The sequence below is a fragment of the Chironomus tepperi genome, unplaced genomic scaffold (assembly GCF_022539635.2).
Source record: "Chironomus tepperi strain 1889 unplaced genomic scaffold, CSIRO-AGI_Ctep_v1 contig_445, whole genome shotgun sequence".
NCBI classification, from domain to species: Eukaryota; Metazoa; Arthropoda; class Insecta; order Diptera; family Chironomidae; genus Chironomus; species Chironomus tepperi.
In genome coordinates this window covers 1,322,458-1,341,248 of record NW_027226567.1, presented here as the reverse complement: position 1 = coordinate 1,341,248, position 18,791 = coordinate 1,322,458, and the positions used below count along the sequence as shown (strand labels likewise).

At 31.3% G+C, this 18,791-nt stretch overlaps 3 protein-coding genes across 4 annotated transcripts; 1 reads left to right on the top strand and 2 right to left on the bottom strand.

Annotated features, from left to right (window-relative positions):
- Positions 1-114: 114 nt before the first annotated feature.
- Positions 115-5,418, bottom strand: LOC139098205 (venom allergen-1-like). The gene is made up of 4 exons (XM_070650336.1): positions 5,255-5,418; positions 884-1,260; positions 604-829; positions 115-536 (listed from the first exon to the last, which is right to left on the bottom strand). Exons 1-4 carry the CDS (start codon positions 5,271-5,273, stop codon positions 328-330), a joined length of 831 nt encoding a protein of 276 aa, XP_070506437.1. The 5' UTR covers positions 5,274-5,418; the 3' UTR covers positions 115-327.
- Positions 5,419-13,448: 8,030 nt separating this feature from the next.
- LOC139098009 (venom allergen-1-like) lies at positions 13,449-14,838 on the top strand. Its single transcript, XM_070650104.1, has 5 exons — positions 13,449-13,598; positions 13,664-13,890; positions 13,952-14,099; positions 14,362-14,421; positions 14,484-14,838. The coding sequence occupies exons 1-5, from the start codon at positions 13,507-13,509 to the stop codon at positions 14,755-14,757; spliced, it is 801 nt and encodes a 266-aa protein (XP_070506205.1). The 5' UTR covers positions 13,449-13,506; the 3' UTR covers positions 14,758-14,838.
- Positions 14,839-15,977: 1,139 nt separating this feature from the next.
- Oscillin (glucosamine-6-phosphate isomerase Oscillin) lies at positions 15,978-18,676 on the bottom strand. Of its 2 annotated transcripts, none has more exons than XM_070650102.1 (6): positions 18,584-18,676; positions 17,930-18,165; positions 17,772-17,855; positions 17,334-17,713; positions 17,196-17,273; positions 15,978-16,137 (listed from the first exon to the last, which is right to left on the bottom strand). In XM_070650102.1, exons 2-6 carry the CDS (start codon positions 18,153-18,155, stop codon positions 16,096-16,098), a joined length of 810 nt encoding a protein of 269 aa, XP_070506203.1. In that variant the 5' UTR covers positions 18,156-18,165; positions 18,584-18,676; the 3' UTR covers positions 15,978-16,095. The 2 variants fall into 2 exon arrangements, with proteins under 2 accessions (XP_070506203.1, XP_070506204.1); XM_070650103.1 differs by lacking the exon at positions 15,978-16,137 and adding an exon at positions 16,232-16,410.
- Between the last annotated feature and the right edge of the window lie 115 nt (positions 18,677-18,791).

Below are 18,791 nucleotides of genomic sequence, written 5' to 3'. Positions count from 1 at the left end.
ATAAGTAAAAGAATAACAGAAATCACTGAAATTAAGGATTTAAAAATTTTTTAATTTTTCCAGGAAATCCACAAAAAAGTATACTCAAAAATTTAAATTTATAATAACCGTTAATATAACTTATATATTTTATTCACAAGAATAAGCATCATACAAGTTTGAATACTGTTTCTTAATAATATAAACATCAATTATAGTAATATGTATAAAAATGAAAAAAATAGCAGTAATGAACATGAGATGAGAATACTCAAAGAACTAACATTAATGCTGAGAATTTTTGCTTTATCTTTAGTATAAAGAGAGCTCATCGACTTTTAATTATTTTTAATAAAATCCACCTTTAATTTGCTCGGCATCACTACAAAGACCTTGATAATAATAATGTTTTCCTGTAAGGCATCCTGATGCTGCCTTTCCTCTATGATACACTGGGAACGTGAAGATATTTGTCCAAGAATAATTACACGCTAATACATGAACTTTATAGTCGTAATTATTTAATCGCTTTGTGAATTTTACAAGGCCACATCCAACTAGACAAAATTAAAGAGACGCAAAATTATTTTAATGCCTAAAACATAAAAATTGTCAAATCATTACCTTTACTCTGCTTATCATTAACCATCAATGTAAAGTGTCCGATTGCTGGACCTGGTGGACGATAGAACTTATCTACTACATCTTGAGGTGTGTCACGATACTCAATATACCATTCCGTCGTAAAATTTCTAATAGCCCAATCTAATGTATGATCTTCCAAAAGCCATCCCATAGCTAAATTTTGTCCCGCAAAATGATATGATCTCGTGTTTCTACACTTGTCGTGCTGAAAATGTCAATTTTTATAGATCATGTTAACATAATAAATCATTATATTTACCTCAATCTCACAACTCATCGCATTAAATTCAGCCAAATATGCTAACTCATCATCCCATTGTAAAGCTCCCATACGTGACGCTTGTTGAAATCCAGGCGTTTGTCCTAATGCAATTGAATTTCTATATGCATTATGCATATGAAGTATTAATCTCTTATGATAATCATCAAATTCTATCACACGAGCATCAGCCGTACATGATCGTCCAAATCGTCCTTTGTTTCCACAAGCCACATGTCTTTTATTGCTCGCACACAATCCAGCCTCACAATAATCATAGTTGTAACGATTTATATAGCTATTAATCTCATTTGCACTACTTTGTAAAACGGCAGATAGCTCATCAGTTAAATAACAGACTATTAATATAGTCAAATCTGAGAAATAATAAATTTTTCTTTTGTTAAAAGATTGTATTGAGTTTGATGAGTCGGATAAATGGAGGTGTGAAGCTTTAAAAGATTAAGAATCACGAGTTTTTTGTTGTTTTTGTTGTGGAATAAAATGTGAATTCTGATGTTTTGTTGTGCATTAGAACCGTACAAATTACATATATTTACGATAGGCAATTATTGAAATATTTCCATCATGTGGCAGCAGCTTAGTTATGCTAGAATACTTCCACCTCGTCCCAGTGGTGGCAACATTTCAATCTGTGCCAATCGGAATATTAGAATTGACATTTGTAGGGTTTTGGTCGAGTATAAATTTAAAAATTGGGATTTTCCCACTTAGTCACCTAATTCTTAATTACAATAGATAGCTCTGTAACTCTAATCCTTTTGTTTCAACGATAATACCATTTTTTGGATATAAGCTCGAATTTGATCTTTACAAAAGCATCAAAAAAACTTCACCTTAGAATTTGTGAAACCTTGACAATCATCTTGTTCAAAAAAGCGCCTCTTTTTATTCATCTCGCAATTCGCTTAAATCAATTAGTAATAGGTATGCCCGCAACTTATATTTAAGTTTTGTTTATTATTGCTGTTAAAAGCCTTGACCCCTCTCAAAAAAAAAATCAGCAATAAAATAAAATTGATAGTTGACGTTTGATTCTAACGAGAATATGCTGTTTATTATTATATAGGTGTGAACGATGAGTATAATTAACTGGCGTTTCTGGTACTTGCTAATTTATAGCCTCACACGTAGAGTTTTTGATTACTTCAATAACATTTTTTTTTAACTTCTTTTGTTAATCTGCTGTATCGACATAATTAGGATTCTCTGATCTTGTTTTGTAGATTGTCTAAAGTTACTTAATATTTCAGGCAACAAAAACTTGTATTTCGATAGTCATTAGTGTTCAGATGCTCTGTAGCTTCAATGATAATTAAATCTTTCGTAATCGATCGATGAATAAACTTAGAAAACGAAAGTTTAATTGTTAAGTAGTAGATTTATCAGTCACGAAATTAACTCAGAATGGAATGGAACAATATAAACAAAATTCCGCTGCTCACTTTTGTGCATAACATGTCAATTTGTCATTATGATGATTTTTAATTGCCTACAGTTGCTCATCTACTATTATTTGTGTTTATTATTAGTAAACAACTCATTTCAATAAATATTGACGAGTAGCCACTTTGTCTGGTAAAATATCAATTCATTAAGACATAATACTTCCGCTTACTTCCTCATTCTTAGACCTTTACTACTGATTTAAATGAGATTGCGCATTAGGAACTACTTACTTTCATTATTAATGACAAAAGCAGTAATTTTTCTTTTTTCTTGACACGTTTGTCGATCGTAAATTATACAGCCTTTTAGTGCTGTTCGAAATTCGCTTATGTCTCACACGAGCTAATGACTCGAATCACAACTGATCATCTTAACTTGTTTTATTGATTCCTTACATCTGATAAGTTTTGTGTTATTTATACCGATTGATTGATTCCTCACATTTGAACTTTGTTTTATGAGTTTAGCATTTATTCTCTCCCCATTCCATTTCAGGCATAAATGTACATCAATGTTATGAAGTTGTTATTTAGAATTACAAATTTTTTTAATTGCATATACAAATCATATCCTTATATCTGCGAGTAATTAATGCGTGTTTATTTAAAATTCAGATCTGACAGTTGAAAATGAGCTTGATTTTGTGTAATTGACAGAATTGCGAGGAAGCTTTATGTAAATTTAAAATAAAGCTTGTCAATATTTATTAATAATATAAAAGTTGTAATCTTGAAATTCTAAGTTGGGTTGGGCTGAATGTAAGAGTGGTTGTGACTCTTATCTTGTAAGAATCTGTAGTTCGAAACCTAATCTCTATGTCAGGGATGGGCAATCTGTGTGCTGCGACCATTGGAAATGTCATGAACCACATTCGGTGAACAGTTTCGGTCAAAACTTACCTTCAAAAATGTGCCATGCATATCACTGTTCTATGTTAAGGTTTTGAATTATATATTGCATCCGTCACGAAAAAGCATTTAGAGACATGTTAAGGACATGACCCCTAACTACGACTCATCTTAATCTAGTCACCTACTCCATAACAATGAAGATCCTGAAGATTATTGTCACTCAATTTTCCCCCATAAAATAAATGATTCACAAAAGCAACTCAATAATTCTCATCCCAAATTTTAGAGAGGTCAGTTTCACACCATCTTTGGCAAATCAAGTATTTTAAGCACGAGCCTCAACTGCTAATTGAAATTTCTGTTGTCGAAAAAATTCTGAACAATTTTCAAGTCACAACCATTTAATTCACAAAAAGATGTTCCCATTCAAAAGTAATTCAGACCGAACAAAAATGGTGTTTTTTGGCGTCAGAATGGCTGGTAAATATCTGGACGTACGGAATATAAATATAAGACGGTATTCGTTCCAATATTTCGATCTTCAACAGTGTACATCTCATAAATATTCATTATTAATTTATATTACAGCTGTGAAAGCATTTCGGAGTACTTTGTCAATGATGTCAAGCTAATTTGGAGTTCTGGACATCGATTTGTTTAAAATTTCTAAAGAACCTGGACCTTAGACTCTCAAACTCTATTCTAATCCATACACGTCACTTACGATGAACCCTTCATTCAGAAATCAATGTGATTAATGAATGTTCGCTTCAATCTGAGCATGCTGAGAAGTATCGGAAATATATTTGTGCAAATTTATTGGCCTTTTGTTTTAAAAAAGGAGACCGATAAGCTCAAGGCTTTTGCACTTAGGAGAGAGCCGAAAACGTTTGCTTTGCCCACATGAGAAATGAATTGAAAGGCGTAGCCAAGTGTCAATAAAGCGACTTATTGTAACAGGATTTTAGTTAACGATGGTCAGTGTCTTAATTTTTTTCTTAAATTATTTCAAGGTCAACTATGGGAAATTAATTTGACTTATTAGAGTGACTTGAACCTGAATATATCACTAATGGCAAGTTAATTGGCGGATTTGAAGATGTTATTTGGGGTTTTTTATTAAAGAAATTATATGATGTCTTTGGATTTCGAAGAGATCCTTATGTGCTGCATTTTTACAGACCGAGATTTGGAAGTATCTTAATTGGTGTTTTTAATGAGTTAGTTAACTTTTGTTTAGTCAATATCGGAGCTCGAAGTCTAGTGAACTCGAGTCGACTTGATTCCATATAAAATTCAAGTCTCCTTAAAGCTCTCATTATTTTGTATTTCTATGCTTTATTGCAGAACTTTCTCACATTTTTGGGAAAGTTATGACTCGATTGGATCTTGTTTCAATAGATCCTAGCTGTTCATAGCCTAAACACTAAGAAAAAGTGACATTTGTTGATTTTATTGCACAGATATAAACACTGATACTCTTGAAATGGATGTTTTGAATTTGAAAATTTCACTAAGTTCACTATTTAGTCAGCAACAATCAGATCCTTTAGTGTTCGTATCTTTCAATAAAAATCACTTGCGCACAATCCCCACTTTCTCAAACTTATAAAACCCAAATTGAATCTCATCTCAGAATTTAGCACAAAACAATTTCCCCAAGAAACTAGAGCCTCGAATAAAGTCATTCCAAAGAAATACAGTCATTGTAAAACTTTTCAGTCTCAAATATAAACTTGAATTTATCGACCGTAAATTCTGCACGTGAAAAAGATACACTGACCATTAAATTATCACGTTTGACGAAATGTTAAACACATCAAAGGCTTTTTAACATCTATTACTTTCTTCATCCAGCATTCAGCACTAAAATGACAAGGAAGATGATTTTTAATGCAAATAACTTTATAAAAAATTGACATAATGTCAATAAAAAGGTTCGACACTGAATTAACATTTCATTCACATCAACAAAAAAATTTGTTTGATTTTCTCATTAAAGCCATGAAGGTGCAAGGTTGACCACAGTGAGAAGATTACTTTAACTTACAAAATTTGACTCTCGACATGACCGGAACTTCTTAAACTTTTTTTATTTAATATTTTTCAAGAATCAAATAATAATTTATTAATATATTCTCAAAATTGTACACACGAAAAAATTCTGTATTTTTAATTCACCCGGAGAAGAATCGACTATTCACGTCAAGTGTTGTGTCTCCAACTAAAATGTATATAACATCATGCTGAATATTTAAAGCGTTTTTTTTTTTCTTTGCCAAAGATTTTTTTTTTTTTGCTGTTTGTGTGATGTATATTTCTTCTCTTTTTGCCTATACTCCACATATGAGTCGTTGAGAGAATCATTATTAATGATGATTCTTCGCACAATCTACTCACAATTATTCGGCTACTGTCAATATGATTTTAATTGAGGTCTTTTTCTTGGATGATTTAAACTATATCAACAAAGCACTCATTTCCATAGCTTTTTTTTAAAACTTCACTTGACACTGTCTCATCATTTCTTCCTGGTTGATTAACTAGGTAATGACTAAGACAATATAGAGTTGACTGATAAGTGAAAAAAGTGATTTTAAATATTTATACACTTTGTATATTTTTCTTTGAAGAGAGGTAGAGTGTCCCGAAAAAAATAATAAGATTGAATGTAACACATAAATTACGATTCTGTTATGAGTAGTTAAGGGGGGTGTCGATTGGAAATGATGTCTATTGAAGTTTGAGGTATTTTTTGAGATTTTCTTCGATTTTGGATGATTTGGATTACTGAGCCGTAATCTAGGACTTTCTAACATACAAATCTTCAATTCAGACTCAACGGCTATAAGTTCAAGGCTCAACAAGCTAATTTTCTTATTATTTTGTATATTTTTCTTATGGACTGAAAATACAGATTAAAAGCTACTTCAATCCTAAAGTAAGTGTCTTAGTTTGTCAACTAAAGGCCCATTTTTTGAATTTTCTTCGATTTTGGATGAGCATTTTAACATTTTATTATAGGCATTCTGCCTTGCTCACTGTCAACTGCAAATAGCTCAATATTGGCTCAATATTAAGAGCGTACAAACTAATGATCGATAGTACGCGGGTTGATTCCTACTTAAAAATCGATCCTCGGTATTAGTTCGAATCCAAAAACTGTAAATTTAGACTATAAATTGAGGAGATTCTGGCAAAACGAAATTTTCAACGAGCCTAATCCCTAATTCCTGATGATTATCGAGTTGTTGTTAGCCTCAAAGCGTTCCTAAACATCTCCTTTGATCCATGTTGATCTGAACAATTCCAGATTTTCCAGAGTTCGAAATTAACTCGGATCTTGTATGGTTGACTTCGAACTATTAGACTTTCTAAACAAATCTCTAAATTGTCACTGCCAATCTCATCTGTCAAAACATTAGACGTCATAATCAATTGAACCCAAAAGTAGTCAGTAGATGAAACTATATTGTTTGAAAATGTAAAATAAGCAAGCCCATTATATTAATGAATCATCTACGGCGAGTAAGTCTATGATATTTAAAAAAAAACTTTATGATTCTAGATGTACGTTTTAGAGAGAACCAGCAATAAAGCTTTATAGACGTATCACCTTTTGAGAAGAGTATCGTCTCTCCGATTATTCTGAAAAAGCTTTAAACAAGAAAAACTGTATGAAAAATCATCAATGAAACAATCTCACAATGCGGTCATTAGTATTTAGAGGAGAATGAGAAATAAAAAAAAAATCAACTTTTTTATTCAATATTTCTCAACCGGTTGGTGCTTATCAAAAAAAAAGAGTTTCTTCTTTCATTTTCTAAATTAAATTAGCGTTTTTTTTTTTTTTTTTGACAAAATGAAATGGCGAAATGAATTAATTATTAGGAATTAATTCATAGATTTTAATAGTTAGAAATTCTTTGGGTCGATTCAAGCTAGAAATCAGACTTGTTGGGGTTTCTGTTTATGATTATATGATTAGTAAAATATGGCAATAACCATAAATGGAATCGGTGCTTTTAAAATTATGGTTTTTGGTTTTTGTGATGAAAATTTGGAAGCGTGCATCAGTGGATTAACGGAATCTGTCAATCGAATAAGGGAGTTGACTTAAGACTGTCCTGAATCCTAAAAAATCCTTTAGCTATTCATATTATTGAGATCCAGAGATGTTTAAGGTCGATTCACGGCTTCTAATTGTTTCCCGAGTGAGGATGTGCCAGAGCTCTGCATTCAGTTGATCTACAGTTTATAGTCGAATCAGATTCACTCCATCTAGAATTCCAGAGCTAAAATTTTGCAGAGAAAAGTCAACTCAACTCAATACATAATCCGATTCGAATTCAAGCTCTGCTTCATCCCAGTTTTCTTTAAAGCTTCAATCCTAAAAAACCCCAAATCTCTTAATTCCATAACTGACAATATATTCGGCAGAAAAGTTAAAATTCAGCTGAATTAGTCTCATTTATTTCTTTTCCAATTCTTCCAGACTGTGCGTCGTTGAAAATTCCCAGGTGTGGTCGGGAGAAGTTTCAGAAAATGCTAAATGTCTTGTATTTTAATTAAGTAATTTATTTTATAGATAACGAAATTAAATTGTTTTCAACAGAAATTTTGTTAACATTTTGATTTAAGAGTTTAGTATCAAATCAGTTTTATCATATTATGGACCATTATGGACTTGAGGGATTAATATTCCTTTGATATGGAAATCAATTCTTATGAATCCTTTAGACTGAACCGTTTAGCTTACAAATGGATACAATATGGATACGACTTTTTAATAAAAGACCTTTACTGGAGCCTTAAAAGCTCTGTGGCGGAACTTTCTTCATCTGTGTCGCACGGGTTGATAGACTATGACGTCCCTAATTGAATCATTTAATATATCTTGAACTCTATTTCAAAGATAGACCAACAGTTTTAATGGATTTCATAAAAATTCAAATCCCTTCAAATTTTTCTATTTCCTCATTCAATAAAACCAAAAAAGAGAACATAAAATATAGAATCTAAAAATAGGTTTTTATCTCACAATTCATAAATAGATAAATTAGAATGATATCACCAATGACATTGACGGACATAGATTTTGCCTTTCAAAAGTCTTGCAATGATAATTTGAATATTAAAATAAGAATTAAGACGATTTCATTCATGACAGAAATACCTGATTCCTCTCGTGCCAGATCCAGTTTTTGATATCATCTTAAATTAATCAATTATTAAAAAAATGCCCATCAGAAACGGCAGAAATAAACAAAAAAATGCGTTTTAGATTCAACAAATCAAAACATCAACCTCGCTTTTAAGCTATTAGTCAATTAATAGCCGATGGAATAAGAGATAATAGTATAATTAGTTAAATTGATACGTGAAAGATATCGCGAATCTTTCACGTTCCTAGAATACTAATCAGAAAAAGTCGAATGTTTTGAAAGAAAAGAAGAAAAAAAAAACTAGTTTAACATCTGGTCTTTAGAATCGTTAAATAAGTTCAAACACGTGAATACATAAACCTCTTCTTAATTAAATAATCCAGAAAATCCTTATGGAACACATTTTCAAAACAGTATCGTGACTTGTCACAAATTTCATTCGCATCCGACTAAAGACAACAAAAATATTTATATAATAATATTTTGGCAATAAGCATTATGTGTTATCAGAACCCAACCCATCTCGTTTACCCACAAAAACACACACAAAATTCCCAGGGATAAAAACACATTAAAAAGATGAACTCTTCCACAGCAATGTAAAAAATGAAGAAAAAGAGAGTCGGCATTATGAATAAAACTTATCAAACAATAAAAAAGCCTGTTTTAATCCCTATATGAATTGTATATAAACGTGAGTTGGGCTTGAATCAGCAGATTCACATGTAAGTCTTTGTATATCATTTTAATATGATTTCAATTAGAATGGATATTAAATGATTTCATCAACAAGCAGTGTTGGTTATCTAAATGTCATCAAGTACAGGTCTTATGACAGTTGATTGTATATGCTTTAGAACAGATCTTGAAGTCGACTCAGAATGATATTCAATTAAAATCAATCGAATTCATACAAAATGAAAATTCTGAAGTCAAGTGATCCAATGTCCGTGATTACTACTTTCGAAGGGACAAAATATTCGGAAGGACACCGATACGTCATAGTATTGACGGAATAATGTGAAAATGACAAGAAAGTGTCTCGACGACATCATATGGCACCTTGTTGCTCAAAACATTTGATCTTTAAGCATATATAGTCCAATTTACCATAAATCTCATGAAAAAAGTTCAATTTACTCAGACAATTCTCATTGCTTACTTGGAAAAACAGCTTATTTAGATGTATTCTTCTTGGAAGGAGGCTGTTGATTGAGACATTGACATTGACATTTTGCAAAGGGCAGCCAGCGATAGAGTCAGTTTAAGTCACCAGCTTACAGCGGCAATGGATCAAAGCTAATTTGTATGACCAGCGAAGAAGAAGACGCAAACTTAAATAATCTTAGACTAAGGGTCTCTCTATTGTAAGTATGTCAAAAGACTATTCTTTGGTCAAATATCATTGACTCCATTGAATGATGTAGATGAAAACAATGCCGACTTTAAGATCAAGTGTCATTAGTCATCTCATAAGATGTAACAAGTACCAGAACAGCAACCCTGCCATCAAGCCGTAAAGTTGTTCTCGCAAATTTTCAGGTGATTTTTTAAGGATTAAGTGTCTTATGATATATTGCCGTATGAGTCAAGGAAAATCTTGTTTTCTCCTCAATTCTTCTGCTTCTCATGAGTCAATAAATCATTTGACGAAAAAAAAGATGTGAAGAATCTGCGTCATCTAAATGAATCCATCAAGAAGTGTAAACAAGGAATTATTAAGAAATTTACATGTAACTTCATTCAGTTAAAAACACTCTTTTTACGTAGCAGATTTTACGACTGTTTATATTTTTAATAGTAAAAACGTGCGATAAGTTATTTGTATGAATATTGATGTTTAATTCATTTCCAACGAATACTTCTTCTGTTTGCTGCATTGAATCTTCCATATTCATAGTCTTTTAATTAGTTACTTAATAATTTCAATCAAAGCTACCTTGAAAATTAAAGTACAAAAGTGAGAAGCTACAAAGTATACATTTAATGAATCAAAATCATTATTAAAGCTTATTTACATACTTATTACGGTTTATTATAATCTAAGCTTGAAATGATCTGTTGCTTTTCTGGTTTTCTCTCTTAGAAGTTATTTCTCCTAAAGGACAAAATGTCAAAATGAAATTTCTGACTCAATATTGGTCGATAAATCAATCTACTTCCTTTTCAGTCAGTGGTGCTTAATCTTTTTGTCACGATTCTTGTTGACATGTTATTGAAAAATTTCTGGGTGTTAATTTTGACTGCTTAACCTTGTAACTGAAGCGTAACAAAAAGTTACGATTAAAAGCTTTGAAACCTTCTTCTGAGGTAGCATTGTTCGAGATTAACTTGAACTTTCACATTTTTTTGTGGATGATGGCTGTTGTTTTAGTTGTCAGAAGAGTTTAAATCGGTAGTTTAAGGTATAAGTTATTTAAACAAGATTCAAATTGATTGATTTAGGTTGTTGGATTCAAAATAGTTTGAAAATTTGATGTTTTGTTTATTATTTGAATTAGTTCTGATTCTGGATTTTGGGAGCATCCAAGTGAATCAGTCGTTTAGACTTGAGGATAAATGCAAACATTTTCATCTTTATGTAACCCTTTTTTCCAGCAAAAATCGACAAAAATCAAGTTCAGTTCTTTCAAAAATCCAATAAAATGTACTAAAACCTGAAAAACTATTCAAATCTCAATAAAATCTAATTCAATAATTCTCTTAAATGTTCAAAAATTTGCTAATCTTGAGCTAATCTAGAAAATACTCGAAATGACATTGAAGAAGGTCAAGAAACCGCTGTAATCTGCACGTAGTCACACGTGGAAACTTGAAAAAAAATAAAATATCATTCCTTATCGATTTATCAAATTTCAGAATATTTTCCCGAATATTCAGCCTAGAAGCTTGAACACCACAAAGACAAAAAGAATTTATGATCTATTATAAAATAAAAATCAGTAAAGACTATAGACGGATTAAAAGAAGTCGAGAGTTTTATGAATGAAATATTTTTTTTGTTGCTTCGCCACCTGAAGATGAAGAACCTCTCTTATTTCTTTAAGATTCTCGCGTCCTCTTGTCTATTTAACGATATAAACACAGAAAAAAAAAACGATTTTCTAGAAAAAAGATTCCAATTTCCAAATTTATCATTATGACATAGCCTATTCTTATTTATTGGGTATCAAGTTTTTTATTTTTATATATCCATGCTTGCTTATAAGCATGACTCATTCAATATTTACATATTTTCACAGTGTCTTCAGTTTCACTCAATCAGTAGACAAATTGTCGACGATGAGCATTAAGTGGTAAACAACAACAACAATATATTGGACAGATCTTTTTTTGTGTTTAACAAGAGAGCAGCAATACGCGTGTGGAAACGCGAAAAAGATGTGCTAATAAAATTTTATATACAGTCATCGTTCAAATCTCTCTCTTGTTTCATTTTTTTTATTAATTTATTCAGCTGAGCTTTTGAAAAAGAATCTTTTTACAAAAAAATAAGAAGAATGCTAAACATCTAAAGATACAAATTTATTATGTCCTCACGTTTGCATGAACGACTCTTCTTAAATCTGTGAGATTATTAAGAAATTTGAATGATAAATTAACAAGTTTTAGTTCTTTTACTATTGGCCGCTAAGAACGACTTTATGTCTGTGCATTATAAGATGTATTAAGATGACAAAAGAATGAACTTTTGTGCGTCATTTGTGAGTTTTGAATTGAAAATATCAAGCAGCTGAGATGAATATTTTACGGTGATCAATATAGTTGGTCAACATCAAATATTGTTCAGAAAAATTTCTCTAAAATATATTATGGCAAATATTTATGGAACATGGCACACTTTGCTTTACGAGACTGCATCTTATTAGGCATCTATTGAGCTTTAAATTGTCCATTTGAATTCATTTTCATGGTTTATTCATTAATTTCTTTGGCACGTGCCTATAACAGATCGATTCTCTGCTGTCAAACTGATTTTTTGATGTCAATTTTGGTTAATTGTTTAATTTCTAAATGGATTTATGGCTCAGAACTCGGATTTCATATGGAGTTGAATCGACCCCGATCGAGTCATGACAGACTTGTCTGCCACATCCAAATGACAATTTTCATGTTAATTATCACATAAATTAGTGGACAAAAATACGTTAGAACCAGTTTTCAACTGGACATTAACTTGCCATAAACTAGTTAGAACGTATTTTTTTCCAATCGAGATGACGTCATTTAAATTGCAGCTTGGAAACCAAATTGCCGTCATCTGTCTGCCATGAAAAACGTTGGCCGATCGAAGACGTAAGTGGACTTTTCCATACAAAATCCCAATAAGTCTTCGCGAAGTCTCGGTTGAAGCTTCGAGCACTGATTCCATTTGAATTGTCATCATGTCATTATTATCATCAAATAAATCCCTCTAAAATATGATAATATTTTAACAACTTTCCTAATGTATATCAACATAAAATAACCCATAAAGCTTCTATTTTAAGCACATTCGTTTACATTTTCACCAAACACGTCAGGTGACTTAAGAATTATTTATGTAACTAAAATGATTTGTAATCCATCCAAATATTAACTCAAGCTTTTTGGCCACCCACAATGATATTTAAATATTCAATAGAACTAAAGATTAGAACTTACCTAATATGTAAAAGAAGAAGAACAACTTCATGACATTGTTAGCATTAATCAAATTAAACGGAATTAGCAAGTCAAGAAAGTTTCTATGAAATTGAAAGTTTTCTTAGAAATTTATCAAAAATAATAAATTTCGTCGATCGACAACACAGATAGGAACAATTGACGCAATCGTGTAGATTTGTATATTCCCGTATGCATGATAAGTAGTGATTAACATTTTGTTTCAATGAAACTCATTGAAAATGCTTGAGAACTCGAGATACAAACAAGAAGTATTTGGGATAAAGAATCAATCTAATTGTATTACACGATTAACATCTCCCATAGCCAAACTTCCTATTGTATACAAATAAAATTACATCGATATAAAAGCGCAATGTAAGTTCGGTAATATCAATAGTATATTTTTAGTGTTCAATCTAGTAATAAGAAAAATAAACTTTAAGTTATAATAATTTCGCATTGAGTGTGTTTGAGGATTATAAAGTTCAACATGGATCGAAGGCTGCTTTATACAATTGGCGCCTTATTGGTCCTTGTTTACAGTTCTCTTGCAAATGAAGAAAACTATTGTGATCCATCACTGTAAATAATCATACCGCAACTGAATAAATATCCGAATAAATATTGATATATAAAATAATTTGCAGATGTGACGATGGACTGATTCATACAGCATGCGATCATTATTTAGAATTTGCACAAGATTGTGGCGAAGATCCCGAATTTGTTCAACTTGGTGCGCTACAGAAGCGTTTAATTTTAGATTTACATAATTTACATAGAAATAAAATTGCGGCCGGTAAACTTCCAGGATATGCGCCAGCAAGTCGAATGCCTATACTAAGATGGAATGAAGATTTGGCTTATGTAGCAGGTATGAACTGAAATCTTCATTCAAGACTCACTTAGAAGTGACTAAAACTTTTTTAATACAGGCCTTCACGCAAGATCATGCACGACTGATAATGACAACTGTAGAAACACCAAAAGCTTCAGAAATGTCGGCCAAAATATTGGACTTGATATGATCGGTGAACCTGTACACAATGTTACAGCTGTTATCAAGCACATTATTGAAGCATGGTAAGAAATGTGAACTGTTATTGCTGAATTGTGTTTGAAAAGTGTATCCGATTGCGCCGACTATATAAGAATGATGTGTAATTCGTGTTCATTACTAGAATTTTCTGGTTTCTGTAGATCAGAATCAAAAGAATTCTTTCATATGACATTAATTTGATACCTAACTTCTCGGATTGTTTTTAAGCGACAGACTTAAATGGAATTGTTGAATATGACACCAATTTCATGTGATTCCTACTCTAATTTACATTCTACTTCATAGGTACAATGAATATAAGCACGGTAACCAGTTGAGCGTCAAAGAATTGAGTGAAGAGACTGCGTAAGTCCATATATCTTCCAAAAACTCTTCCTTTCAACCCTAATTCTTCCTTATTTCCACAGAGCATCAATGGGACGTTTCACAATGATGGTGAACGACTTATCAAGCGACATTGGATGTGCACTAGTGAAATTTTTCAAAGATGATCTCTTCAATGTCTACTTCACATGCAATTACAGCTCAAATAATCGCTTAAATCAACGTGTTTATGAGACAGGTCCACCATGCTCAAACTGTAATACTGGATGCCATAGAGTCTATAATGCACTCTGCTCACCAGAAGAGAAGGTCAATCCTAATCATCATCATGTTGAAAATATTCAAAGTTTCAATTAGGGCTACAAGTTCCTGTATTTTTATTATCAAAGTGCCTATCCTATATTTATCAATCAATTAATTAACAATGACAACCCTTGGCTTACGAACGATGGACTAATTCTATGTAAATGTTACCGAAAGAGAATTCGTAGTATAACAAAATATCCTTGTCAAAATATATATATATATAAATTTGCAAATAAAGTTTACACATATGTGAGCATTGACATCTTTTGGTTTTTATTCTACTGCGCTGTACAGTTAGTGATCATATCGGAGTGTTAATAATTTGGGAAAAAATCATTTGAAAGATTTTACTGTAAATTTTGAGTTTATTGCTTACTCAGGAATGAAGTTTGGTGTTCTGACCGTAAATCATACAAATTTACAAATGTGCGAAAATGTTCTGACGATTTTTTCTGCAAAAATTACGTCACCTAGATGAGATGTTTGTCAAATTATCGGTGAAGCTTATTTGATGACATAGACATCTTGTGATCTTCTCTTTATTAGGATTGATAGGGAGAAAGTTGGAAAAAGTCAGGTGAGGTTATGTTGTTCAAAATTGTATTGAAATTCGGATTATTATGCCAAAATAAGAGAAAATACAAGGGTCAGACACTCCAAAAGTACAGTACTAGACTCATTGAAGTTATACGAAGTACAGTAAGGACAGGACTGTGCATAGGAGTGTCTGATCCTTTTAAAATGTCTCCAAAATAGTAAAAGTTTAGTTTTTTGTCACAAGGTTGGTTAACAGACCGTTAGACGTCACCGCAACAGTTGTTTGACAGCAAAGCTAATATAAATCTTTTTAAAATTGACAAATGGCTTTCAGCTGCACAAAATTGAGCACCTATAAAAGATTCTATAAGATTTTTAGCGCCGGTGAGTCAACAATCTATTCATTGACATGCTTATCGCATAAAAAGTTCGCACGTTTAACAAGTTTCACATTTTTAAATAAAATAATGCTTAAATATGGAATTTGCATAGATTGATAGTGATCATGACTCATAATTTTGACGATTATCTGAGATCAAAAAATGTTTTCCTCCCAAAAAAAAGAAGCTTAAATCTCATTTGTGGACATTCAACTTTATATATTTATGAATGATGATTACAATCGATTATTCGTGCTTCACTGGCTGTATACAAATATATTGAATATGATTCATCGAATGTTTTTGTCTAGACTATCTAGACTTGACAAATAGAAGCATTTAAAACACCAAAAATTCATTTTGCCCGTATATAAAAAATATTAATCTTTATTCCTATCAGTTTTTAACATAATTGTTAATTGTTATGAAGTGTCATATTGTAAATAAACATAAAATTAGATCATATGATTGTCTAAATGCCTTCAATCAGTTTCGAATGAACGCCCATCAGTCCCTAAATGGATGGAAAAAAATTCAAAAAATAATATCAATTTTAAATTTTATTAAAATTTCTACAAAAGTTCAAATCAAAAATGCAAAACACGGCATTCATATGAAAGTAATTGATATATTTTCGTCCAAAAAATGTAAAATAAAATAATATTGGATGGAATACATTAAATGCAATAAGTTTTTCAAAAAAAATATTCGAATGTAAAAAAATTCATGCTTGAATGAACGCAGCACTTTATGCTTCAATCATTTTGCTGTGAACGGCACTCAAAGCCTATTTTTATGGGAAGGAGGATTATCACACATAGGTAGTAGGATTTATATTCATACGACAAGTAGTGGTATTCATGAAAATAAATGCAAATGAAAAAGTTAAAAAAAAAAAACATAAATTAGAACAAACGAAAATCAAAATTGCAATTCAAGTGAATTGATTAAAATTTAAAAATAATTAATTAATTCATAAATTAGAACAAACGAAAATCAAAATTGCAATTCAAGTGAATTGATTAAAATTTAAAAATAATTAATTAATTCACAACATTAGGTTAATGTGAGATTCATGAGAATGTTAGCAACAAATAACTCTTAGCATTCCCCAGAAACGTGACTGATAAAAATACATGCATGAAATTTGTAAACCAATATCTTGATACAGTCCGAAAGTAAATTTATGGAGATTATTTTCACATGATAATATTAAATAACAAACATGCAATTAATAGATTTAGTAAAATCAAGGTTTAGACTATTGAGATTCAAAAATATTTAGGAATTTCAATATAAAAATCAATTTTTATATCGTAGTTAGCATTGCAACTGACAGTTCATTGTGAAAATATATTAATTTAAAATAAAATTAATTTAATCTTGTTAATTGAGATAATTAAGTCAAAAAACAATAAATTTTGAGTCAACGAAACAGTCACAAGTAAGCGTGCCCAACACATCACATTCATTATTTAAATAACGTCAAAAAAAGTCATAATATTTACACCAAGCAAACTACATAATGAATACCCATGCATCATTCCATCATAACAAAGTTTAAAGCCTTACCTTAAAGTATTTCACAGTTTTAACTCTCAATTCAAGCGTAGCATCTTCATCACAGATGAAGAGAGTTGCTGGATGCATCTATAAAAATATCATATTATGGTCAATTATTCTATTAATTTAGCAAAGATAAGAATTTACCTGGAATGCACTAACAGTCCACATATGATTCACACCATCTTCAATTGCTTTATACAAAGCAAAACTCTTGTGTGCTCCAGTAATCAAAATCATTACTTCTTTTGCGTCCATAACAGTACCGACACCCACAGTCAATGCCGATGTTGGAACTTTAGAAATGTCATTGTTGAAGAATCGAGCATTTGCTTCCAATGTGTCTTGTGCTAATGTCTTGACACGAGTACGGCTTGTTAAAGATGAACCAGGTTCATTAAAGGCAATATGACCGTCAGGTCCAATTCCACCAATGAAAAGTTCAATTCCACCAGCTTCTTTAATTTTATCTTCATAAAGATTGCACTCAGCAACTAAGTCTTCTGCATTGCCGTCGAGAATGTGAACTAGAAATAATAGACAGACTTAATAGACATAATCGAGCCAAATAAAACGTGTATTTACCATTTTCGGGAACAATATCAATATGCTTGAAAAATTCATTCCACATATAATAATGATAACTTTCTGGATGATCTCGTGGCAAACCTAAATGAAGAAAATTTGCAGTCATAAAGAAGGTCAATGAACCGCATACCCAAATAAAAATCACCAACACTTACCCACATATTCGTCCATATTAAAAGTTTTAACATATTTAAATGAAATTCGTCCTGCTTTATGGAATTCAATAAGTTTCTTGTACATCGCTAATGGAGTACTTCCAGTTGGCAGTCCAAGAACAAAATATTTATCGGGGCCGGGCTTGAAGTCATTAATTCTCTTCATAACATACTTTGCGGACCATTCTCCAACAGTCGCACTATTTTGTAAAATTACGAGACGCATTTTGTGTTGACTAGAAAATCAGACAAGCAATAACATTATCAATCATTAAAAGCGAATGCCTGAAAACCGGATAAAATGTAAATAAAAAGTTCATCGACCGTCAAAATGACCTTCATTTGCACAAATTATCACAAATACTTATATTTTGGCCCAAATTAAGGCACTTAATTAATCAGTAATTTACAGTTATGATAAAGTCTTGTGAATGTGGTACTCTAATTTTATCTGCGGTTAATTGTTCACCGCAACTTAATGTTTTAGAAAAATGATTGATAAGCCGTAATCAAAATACCGATAAATTGAGTTAAATATAGGGAAAATGTGGAAATTTCAGTTTTTCCTGACTTCCTTTGATGTTTATTAATTTAAGACATAAATATTTTTACTTTATTACAACTATTTAATTAATAAATTCAATTTTTACGTACTTAGTGTACTTCTTCGAAGAAAACTGTCAATACTACTGAGAAACAAAAGAATTAATGATTTTCAATGATTGCTGATTGAGCAATGAAGACAGGTCAATGAAAAAATTACACAATGTTGTTTACGTTTGTGTTTCATTTCTCTCATTCTTCATCTTTAGTGAATCATTGCTAGTGATCAATATAATCATCATTCAGACACGATTAATGT

Coding starts and splice junctions, on each gene's coding strand:
- LOC139098205 (XM_070650336.1), bottom strand. Junction 830..883: donor CGATGAGTTGTGAGATTGAG/GTAAATATAATG, acceptor TGACATTTTCAG/CACGACAAGTGTAGAAACAC. Junction 537..603: donor TAATGATAAGCAGAGTAAAG/GTAATGATTTGA, acceptor AATTTTGTCTAG/TTGGATGTGGCCTTGTAAAA.
- LOC139098009 (XM_070650104.1), top strand. CDS start 13,507: ATGGATCGAAGGCTGCTTTATACAATTGGCGCCTTATTGGTCCTTGTT. Junction 13,891..13,951: donor AGATTTGGCTTATGTAGCAG/GTATGAACTGAA, acceptor TTTTTAATACAG/GCCTTCACGCAAGATCATGC. Junction 14,422..14,483: donor GAATTGAGTGAAGAGACTGC/GTAAGTCCATAT, acceptor TTATTTCCACAG/AGCATCAATGGGACGTTTCA.
- Oscillin (XM_070650102.1), bottom strand. CDS start 18,155: ATGCGTCTCGTAATTTTACAAAATAGTGCGACTGTTGGAGAATGGTCC. Junction 17,856..17,929: donor TAATATGGACGAATATGTGG/GTAAGTGTTGGT, acceptor TTCTTCATTTAG/GTTTGCCACGAGATCATCCA. Junction 17,714..17,771: donor TGATATTGTTCCCGAAAATG/GTAAATACACGT, acceptor TATTATTTCTAG/TTCACATTCTCGACGGCAAT.